The following is a 9,691-nucleotide window of genomic DNA, read 5'->3' as shown; positions in this document are numbered from 1 at the left end:
AACATTTTGTTCACTCCTATATCCGAGAATTTGAAGTAATTAACCAGAAAATACATGTTCAAAGGGTGGGGCCTGAATGTTGGAGATAGTTGGAGAGTCCTCTGGTGAAGATAAACTTTAATACTGCATTTCAAAAGCACACAAAAAGATCATGTACATGTATTATTATCAGATATGAAAATGGTGGGGTGTTCGGATCAAATATAATAATGAACGATCACAAACCCTCAGTGTTCGTTGCGGAGGCAATTGCATGTGTCCAAGCAACTTAGTAGGGCCTAGATCTGAGTTTCTCTGAGATGGAAATTGAAGGGGATGCTCTCACGGTTATTAAAAAACTCATTTCAGAGAAAGAGGTTAAATTAGAGATAAGTGCATATATTTAGAAGCTCTAGATTCATATGTGAAGGATATCATTGACATGCACTACGAGGAGTAAATGAAATGGCACATATTCTTACTAATGAGGGACTAAGAAAGGAGGAAACAACTCATTTGGTGCAAGGTGTTCTTGATTTTGCCATGAACGTAGTTGAGAAAGACCGATGGTGGGTGGACTGGCTAGATTGATAGAGTTGTGTAACTCGAATCCTTATTAAATAAATACAGTGGTAGAACAAGGGGATTTGTCGCCCTCAGTTGTAGCCTAAGACCCCCGCAGTACGGACCATGCAACATAAGTAGAATCCGTATAGAACTACACTTCTTTTATTTGACATTGATTAGAATAAGGTTTTTCAAATTTTAAATAGATGTAGTCGAAACTCCTATTGTATTATTCAGTTTTCAACATTAGTGAATATCTCCTCTTCTGCCCGTGATTTTTTTCCAAAAGGGTTTCCACGTAAAATCTGTGTGTTTTATTATTCTTTTCTTTTTGTTTTTGCGATCGTTCTATATTGTCATTATCAACGTTAGTTTTAACACAGATTAAGAAGGGAGATCGATGATCTTGCTTAGAATCACTGGAAACTTATTTTTATAGGGACGATTTAAGTTTTCAAATAAGCTTATACTTTAATGTTGTGATGCCTTGAATGTCGGTTTGGGTAGGTTAAAAACTCATTTTATGGATGAATAACATTCTTTCTTTTAGGAGTCGTTTTAACTCCCTATTTTTGTTATTTTTTTTTTGAGAACTGTTCCTTTAATTACTTCAAATAAAGTCCAGTTGTTATTTAAAAAAAAATTGTGAAAATGGTATGTTTTTACAGTAACATGCCTGACACTATTTTGACACCCTTCATAAAAACCAAAATTCAAAAGGTATAATGATATTTTTGACTCTCCAATTTTATAATAAAAAAGAAGAAGAAGAAGAAGAAGTCGTCATTTTAGCATTTCATTTATTTTTCATTTTTAGCCCTTAAACTTGTATTTTTTGTCAAATCATCCCAAAATAAATGAAATTTTTAATTTTAATTTTTTACTTTGCTGACATTGTATACAGGAGTCCTATTTTATCATCCTAACTCGATTTGAAATTTTTTCGAATCGAGTCAAGTAAAATGAAATTCAAGTTGAATTGAATCGAGTAAAATTGTTTGAGTTAAACTAAAAAATTAAACATGTCAAATTAAAATCTTGTTACAATAACTAATTTCATATTGGAGCACATATATGAAATGAATATTTACACCAATCTATTGTTTAAATTGTAAAATTTAACTTGATTTGAACTTGAAACTTGAATTACTTATTCGAATTGGCTCAAATAACTCAATTCAATTAACTCGAAATTTATTTATTTATTTATTTTTTTGATTTCACCCTATGAATAGCAACTAATTTGCAGAAACAATTTCCAACTCCTCGTCACATTGGTTTATCAGTTTTTAAATTAATTTCCAGCTCCTCATCGTTGCATTTTGTTTATCAATTTTTACTTTTTTTTTTATGAAATGGGGAAGAAACAGAACTTGCATTCTCCTTAAAGCAGTGAAAGAACCCCCTTATTGTACAAGGAAATTTATTTCATGTTGGTGTTTTTTTCTCCGGCGATCCATTGAAAGAAAAAAAATCTAAATAAAGATGTCTGATTCTATTATTTTGGCAAATTCAGAGAGCAACAAATGTCCAGTACAAAACTGCAGGGTTCAACTTCTAAAATTTAAAAACAAGCACAGACGTTTCTTATTTGTGAACGTTACAGTCAGAAATTGCACAATACTCTCCCCCTTAGAGAGCAAGTTGAACCCATTAAGGCAAAAATGAAAGTGCATCAATGCTTGAAGTGCCTCACATTTGTTAAAAGCAATGAAACTCCATACTTGTTACAACAGTCCACAGCATCCCCATCTCTAATGCTCCCTCCAGGCTCTGCAATCACTCTAATACCACTTTCACAAGCTTCTTCCACTGCATCTTTCCAAGCTGTTAATAGAAGAACACATCTTTGTTACCAAACAGGTTATAATAGACCAAGGAATCATTGCTACATTGCATGCCTGCATACATGTCCATTACTTAACAACATTAAGGAGCAGAAAACTTTTCAAATTACCAAATGGGAAAAATGCATCACTAGCCAAAGCAGCTCCCTTGACCGCATCTCCTGCTTTCCTCAAAGCTATTCTCAAGCTCTCCAGACGGTTTGGCTGCCCGCTTCCCATTCCCAACATACGGTTGTCCTGATGAGTAATGTCAGCAGGTCATCAATCTTGTGATACTAAGCTTTTCTTTTCAGGACAGTTTTATGCCAACTTTTATTAGAAGAGGACGCAGATATGTTTATCATAAGGATCTTCAGGCCAACAAGCTTATTAAGCACCATTTTAACCAGTATTGAATATCCCAACAAAATAAAAAGCACAAACCTTTGCTATTACAATAGCATTGCTCTTGACATGCTTAACACACAGCCATGCAAATTCTGCATCACAAAGTTCATTATCTTGTGGCTTCTTCTTGGATACCACATTGAACTGGATATCCTCAGGGGTCAAATCATCTGAATCCTGGGCTAACCAACCACCACCAACCTGTCGTAGTGAGAGCTTCCCTTTCTCATTCTTCTTTGCTTCAAGGATCCTCAATGTTTTCGATTTTCCACGGAGGATCTCAAGTCCCTTCTCTGTATACTTAGGAGCCACAACAATCTCATAAAACATTCGAGTTTCACCATCCGTTGGGCTTCGGAACTCTCGAATTTCCTTAGCAAGAGCCTAAAAGCCAAAAGTGAGCAACCAAAATGTCTAAAAGGATACTCTATCTTGATGTTGAAAGTCACAAGTAGATAAGATGATGTTCAATGTGTGATACAAAGACAACACAATTGCATATAAGGTTTCCAAGAAGCTAATTAACTTACCTCATCTACTTCTATGTTGAAGGCTACAATTCCTCCAAATGCACTCACTGGATCAGCTTTCACAGCGAGCCTGTAAGCCTCAAGGATGTCATCACGAGAAGCTACTCCACATGGATTTGTGTGCTTTACAACCACACATGTAGGGTTCCTAAACTCAGAGACACAATTCCAAGCAGCATCGGCATCTAAATAGTTATTATATGACATTTCCTGCACCAAGTTAAATAACTAAGTTTATGCCATGGAATAACACAGCTGATAACTAAATTGGACAAAAAATAGAATCATAGTATTTCAATTTGTTAAGGATTTTATGTCCTCAACCACCATAGTAAAAGGAACAGCAACAAAACCAGCCACCCTTCAAAATCTGCAACAATAAAATTCTGTCTGCATTTGCATGATAGAAACTAATTGAAGAGGAAAAGGTATGATGTGACTGACAAAGTCTCAAATCCAAAAATTATAAACTAAATCAATCACCTTCCCATGGTGTTGAATAGCAGTTGCAATACCACCAGCATTGACCTCAGACAGACTCTTGTCAACATAAAATGCAGCCTTCTGATGAGGATTTTCACCATAGCGAAGTGAACTTTTGAGGGATAATGGCACCGTCAAGCTAGGAGGGAGTTTATCTTCCAACAGATAAAAGAATTCTGTCAATCTAAATTTGTAACAACTGTAGGTAGCACTTGATAAAAAAGTTTAATGAGTATGTTGCAATGATTGTTTTGAAGAAAAGCATTTTCCTTTTATGTAACAAGTATATTTTGTTAGGTGAGGCCTCAGCTTATGGAATGGAAAGTACGTATCTTTCTTTTCATCCAAACATCATTAAATGACTAGAGACCATTTCAACTACAATGATCAGATTCAACTTAATACATAGGCGCATACCTCCCACAGTCTGCTTCCAGAGCCACTCTGAAACTGCAGAATCATAAGAAGCAACATGCTCAAAAGCCTTCCAAGCAAGCTTTCTCCGGAACTGTTGATCATCCTGACTGCCTTTAAGGAATTCAAGGAGTGCAGGATAGTCTTGTGAGTCAACAACAACCAAGACATCCTTGTGATTCTGTTTAAATGATGTGTCATTTTGCAATAGAAAACGATTAAAACAAAGAATGGCCTATTTAACTTGTACGTTAAGGAATGATTAATTCCTCTACCTCTAGTCTGCACTTATGGATCAGATGACCAGAAGCTAGTACTGATTCAAGACTATAACCAAACCTACTCTTATAGCCCCAAAATCAACAAATTGAAAATGCCATTTATTACCAATGTGGTTTAGTTACCTATATGGCTTTGTTTTTTGTTTTGTGTTGATATTTTTTATTTTTAAACATGCTTGCATTTAAGATTATCTATTAGAACGCAAAGCCACAGAACAATGATTCCAACCAATATACAACTTGGGTCAATGAATACACTAATCAAATAGGATTTCACAGCTAACTCATCAACAATTACCTTTGCCGCAGCTCTAATCATTGCAGGGCCACCAATATCAATATTCTCGATGCCATCGTCAAATGCGATTCCTCCCGTAGAAGTAACTTTATCATAAAAGGGGTACAAGTTCACAACCACCACATCAAATGTACCTGAATAGAAACAACTTTAGCTAAAAGAAAAAAAAAATAGAGAAGTCTTACAAAATACCTGGAAAAAAGCCCTCAGGGATAAAGACATTAGAACTCACCAATGCCATGCTTATTAAGAGCTTCCATATGATGTTTTTGGTCTCTTCTAGCAAGAATACCACCATGTATGTTGGGATGTAGTGTTTTCACACGACCGTCAAGCTGTAAAAGACAGCTAAGTCAATCTCCAAACTCAATGAATTTTAAAGCTGACGGCATAACAGATTAGCATCATATCATTAGTAGTGACCAACAATTAATAAAAACCATGATAAGTAAGCTTTGACTTCAATGTCACATTTTTCAGGTGATAGGAGGTGCCGGGGTCAAGTATGAGCCTTGGAGGGCTCAAAACGGCCAACACAGTGCAGTGGCCTTGTCCAGGGGCCTATATATCAGTACCTAGGTCCCTGTTCTATAGATTTTGGCATTCTGCCAAGTTGGGGTGTGATACCGTTGCAAAGGTACCGGACCCTGAGCCCCTGAAGCTGAAAATCAGTCCAAAAACACCTCATTTTCCTATCAAAATTATTACTATAGTAGTAAAAATAAAGCTCAAGCTGCAAAAGATTATCCCCTTAAATTATCAGTAAGAATGCATTTAAAAAGCAAAGAAAAGATTTTACCACCATTTCGGGGAAACAAGTAAGTTGCTCCACTTTCGTTACAGATACACCAGCATTTTCTAAGGCAGATGCAGTTCCTCCAGTTGAAACAATAGTATACCTATAGTTTCCAAAGAAGCAAGTTTAAACCAAATAGGCTTCCAAACAGCTGCTTTACATTTTGATAACATAGACCCTACCAACTCCAAAGAAAAAAAAAAGAATTGAATACGTGAATGATGCCATACTTATGTTAGTTTGTTCACCAATCATTCCTCTAGTACTCTTCAACAGTCAATGTTAACGGTTATTATTATTATTTTTTGTTTATAAAGAAGAAGAAGAAGAACAAGCAAGACAAGTCCATAATAAAAGGTGAAATAAAATATGAAAACCTCCAAAGTAAAAAGAGGGTGTCATTTAATTTACCCCAGTTCATGAAGGCCATTGCTAAGCAAAGCCAGGTCTTTCTTGTCAGACAAAGATATTAGTGCTTGCTTATTGCCTGATAGAGAACAGAAAAGCAATCAAAATGCATCTTATTGGTTTGTATTTCCAGGAAAAAGAGACGATCATTGTGAATAAAGTATTAGAATAGGGAAATAACATTACCAGCGGCAGAGGATTGAGGGTGAGGAGCATCGAGGGTTTGAGGGTGAGACATGGCTTTGTTGGAAACAGCGGTGAAAGAGCGTAGAGAGAGGCAACGAAAGCGAGCGCAGAGAATAGAGTGATGAGAAGAAGAGAGAGAATTAAAAGGATTAGTGTGAAAGGTGCGGCGTATGTTGTTGGCGGCGTGAGCAGTAGTGGTAGGGATGGTGGCTGCAGAAGCGGCTGTCCCCAACATATCTCTGTTTTTTGCTTTTCTTTTTTTTCTTTTTGGTTGTCTCTGCTTAATACATCTGGTAGTGTTTTAGGTTCTAAATAACTGCTAATGCTTCTATCTCTCATCACTAACTTTTCATTTTCTTTTTTCTGGCCATTGAGCGTCGTGATTGGTCTCTTTTTTTTTAAATAAAAAAATAAAAAAAAACTAACACACCAAATTTGGTCACCAGTAGAAGTGATCTGGCCGGGTCGGGCCAGACTAAACAAAAAATTTAGGCTCCTTCATTAGGCTCGGGCCGGACTGGGCCTAAAAATAGGTTTAAAATTTTACTCAAATCAGACCTAAATAAAAATACTAAAACTCAAGTCCGACCCGGCCCACCCGTATTTATTTTTATATTATTTTATATAATTTTTAAATATATATAATACATCAAAAATACTAAAACAAATCAAAATAAATATTTTCCAATAAATTGAAAATAAATTTTAAAAAATATGTAGACTTAAATAACACTAAGATAAATGCAACTTAACAAGCAAATACCTCTAAAATAATAATAAAATTAACAAATTCCTTTAAAATAATAATAAAATTAATAATAAATTAAGTTTTATACAATATCCAAATAATAACAACAAAATAGGAGCAACTAATAGTAATATGGTAGCAAAATAGGGAGAAAACAACAAGAAAATAACATTCAAAAACAAAAAAAAAGAATACCAGAATTTTTTTGTCATTTAATGAATTCGGGCCAGGCCGAATCGGGCCTGGGCCAAAAATACCTTACCTGAAGCCCGGCCTATTTTTTAAACAGGCCTCATTTTTTTGTCCAAGCCCATTTTTTAGGCCTATATTTTTACCCAAACCTTCCCACATTTCAGGCAGGCCTTCGGGCCAGGCCGGGTAGCCCGACCCATGAGCAGATCTAGTCACCAAGAATGCGGTGATGAAATAGAGATATAATACAATAGAGTTGTAATGGAATAGGATTATAATTAGTAATTCAATTATTAGGTTTAATGGAATAGAATAAAGCTCTAATAGTATTATTATGTTTAGTTGAATAGAATAAATATTGTAATAGTATAAGGAAAAAGTTTTAAATAACCAAAGTACCCTTAGTAGAATTTTTTACGGTTGATATTATTATTATTATTAAATTTTAATAACATTATTATTAAATATAATTTAATAAAAATAAAAATAAAAATAAATAATTTAATCATATTTTAACATAATTATTATTAAATACAATTTAATAAAATAATATATAATTTAATAACATTCTTAATATAATTACTAATTTATTATTTTTAAACTGCAATGTATATTTAATGTGTTAAAATATTATTAACGAAATAAATAATTTAATTATCTTCTAAACTAAAAAGCAAAATATTAGAAGAAGTAAATAAATTGAGAATTATATTTTACATCCAAACATAATATTCAAACATTAACAAAAAGTTATATGATATCATTACCTTATATGTCATAGTATATATGTTAAAAAGTTACAATAGTACGTGGCATTCTATCATGTCATTATACAATCCAAATATTACATATATAAAAAGTTACCAAAACATCACCAACACAACCATGATTTTTAATGGTTAGAAAGAAATCTTCTCACTCATATGAGCAAATGCGTTGGATGGTCTGGAATTTTGCTCAACGCACGATAGCGTTCTGTTATGGCCCAAAATTGCCCGGCCCAAACCATTAAAAAAAACTAAACACACAAGCAAAAATAAATACACTCAAACCCAATTACAATAGGCCCAAACCTGAAACCCAATCCAAATACCTAACCCTAGCCCAAAGTTCTAGCCCAACACCTTAACATTTTTGAAAAAACGCTAATCTACCTAAAGGTCTCAGTCGCCGCACGCCTACCTCACGCACCAAAAGCCACCTCCCGACAACGTGCGCCGCTCCACCACGCCACGTTAGAGACATGCACACCCATGAACCTGCAAAGAAGTAAAATAGGTTGTAAAATTGGCTATAAAAGCCTTTGAAAATGTATTGTAAAGGGGCCCTTTTTTTTTACGATTTGAATACAAAAGTATACACAAAACCAAGCACAAACAGAGATCAAAAGCAACAATACTCGTTAAAGGTGATTTTAAGTTTTTTTCCCCGTCGTTGGTAGTCTGGGCGCGCCGGATCTCCGATGAAGGTGGCTTTGGTCGAAAAGGGAAAGAGATTTGAAAGCCTTCTCTCTGTTTTTTTTAGAAAAAATGAAGAGAATGATATTTTAAAATTTTAGGGTTTTCTAAAAGGTTTTAATGTTTTAAAGAAAAAGAAACAAAATAGAAGTTTCAATTAATTTTTTTAAAAAGCAGAACCATTGTGGGGGGAGTAGCCTGCGCGTTGACCCAGTCCAAGGCTGGATCTGCACATTTTCCCTTTAAATGGGAAATTTCGCATCCAGTCCTTCCTAGTTTGCGCCATTTTCAATTCGACTTGTTATGCTTTTTCAATTTCTCTCTAAAGTCTGCGCGATGTTTCAATTCAGTCTGCGCTTGTGCAGTGTATTTTATGAGTTGGAACATTTGCATTTTCAATCCCTGTGTATTTGCATGTATTGCGATTTAGCCCTTAGTTTTGTTGTAATGTTTTATTTTATCCATTTTAGATCAATTCTATATCAATTAAGTTCATTTTTCCATTTCAATGATTAATCTTTTATTTTTTATTTTTAAAATTTACTTAATATTCGTTTCTTTTAAAATTATTTAAATATATATTCTGGGTTATTCTAATTATTTTTACCTCATTTCAACTTGGTATTTTATTGGTATCTATTTTTTTTAATTATATAGTTGTTATTTTAAAAAGATTCTTTTATGTCATATTGTTTTAAAGTTATGTGCAATATTTAATTTAATCACCCTTATGTTATTCGTATATATACAGTCTATGTTAAAATTTGTTTTGTTCTATGTACATTATCGTTTTCACATTATTTTTTGTAAATATTTTCTTTTATATTTGTTATATATATACATATATTTTTCCCTTAAGCTTATTATATATATTTTCCTCCTTTTTAAATTCATTTATGCATATTTTCTTTTAAAGATCCTATTTTTGATTGTATATTTTGATTATTTTACTTTCATATAGTAATCTCTTTGTATATACCTTATTTACATTATTTCTTCACTTGCGTATATATATTGTTAGACAAATTAATTGGTTTTTATTTGAAGTTATGTTATATGTTATTTATTTTGAATTGCTTCTTGCATATTATATAATTTAATAATCGTTTATATATTAT

General features: G+C 33.6%; 1 protein-coding gene and 1 long non-coding RNA gene across 3 annotated transcripts; both read right to left on the bottom strand.

Annotated features, from left to right (window-relative positions):
- Positions 1-2,022: 2,022 nt before the first annotated feature.
- Positions 2,023-6,540, bottom strand: LOC107917973 (bifunctional purine biosynthesis protein PurH). Of its 2 annotated transcripts, none has more exons than XM_016847432.2 (11): positions 6,177-6,540; positions 5,994-6,069; positions 5,586-5,685; positions 5,019-5,121; positions 4,787-4,920; positions 4,211-4,388; positions 3,794-3,948; positions 3,311-3,520; positions 2,817-3,164; positions 2,504-2,630; positions 2,023-2,373 (listed from the first exon to the last, which is right to left on the bottom strand). In XM_016847432.2, the coding sequence occupies exons 1-11, from the start codon at positions 6,409-6,411 to the stop codon at positions 2,222-2,224; spliced, it is 1,818 nt and encodes a 605-aa protein (XP_016702921.2). In that variant the 5' UTR covers positions 6,412-6,540; the 3' UTR covers positions 2,023-2,221. The 2 variants fall into 2 exon arrangements, with proteins under 2 accessions (XP_016702921.2, XP_016702922.2); XM_016847433.2 differs by having other exon boundaries at positions 5,589-5,685; positions 6,177-6,493.
- A 1,315-nt stretch (positions 6,541-7,855) lies between these two features.
- LOC107916957 (uncharacterized) lies at positions 7,856-9,063 on the bottom strand. Its single transcript, XR_001689655.2, has 2 exons — positions 8,516-9,063; positions 7,856-8,375 (listed from the first exon to the last, which is right to left on the bottom strand). It is a non-coding gene; the product is annotated as an uncharacterized lncRNA (long non-coding RNA).
- Between the last annotated feature and the right edge of the window lie 628 nt (positions 9,064-9,691).

The sequence above is a fragment of the Gossypium hirsutum genome, chromosome A01, assembly GCF_007990345.1.
Source record: "Gossypium hirsutum isolate 1008001.06 chromosome A01, Gossypium_hirsutum_v2.1, whole genome shotgun sequence".
Taxonomy (NCBI): Eukaryota; Viridiplantae; Streptophyta; class Magnoliopsida; order Malvales; family Malvaceae; genus Gossypium; species Gossypium hirsutum.
The sequence above is the reverse complement of the archived record's forward strand: the minus strand, read 5'-3'. Positions and strand labels throughout refer to the sequence as shown.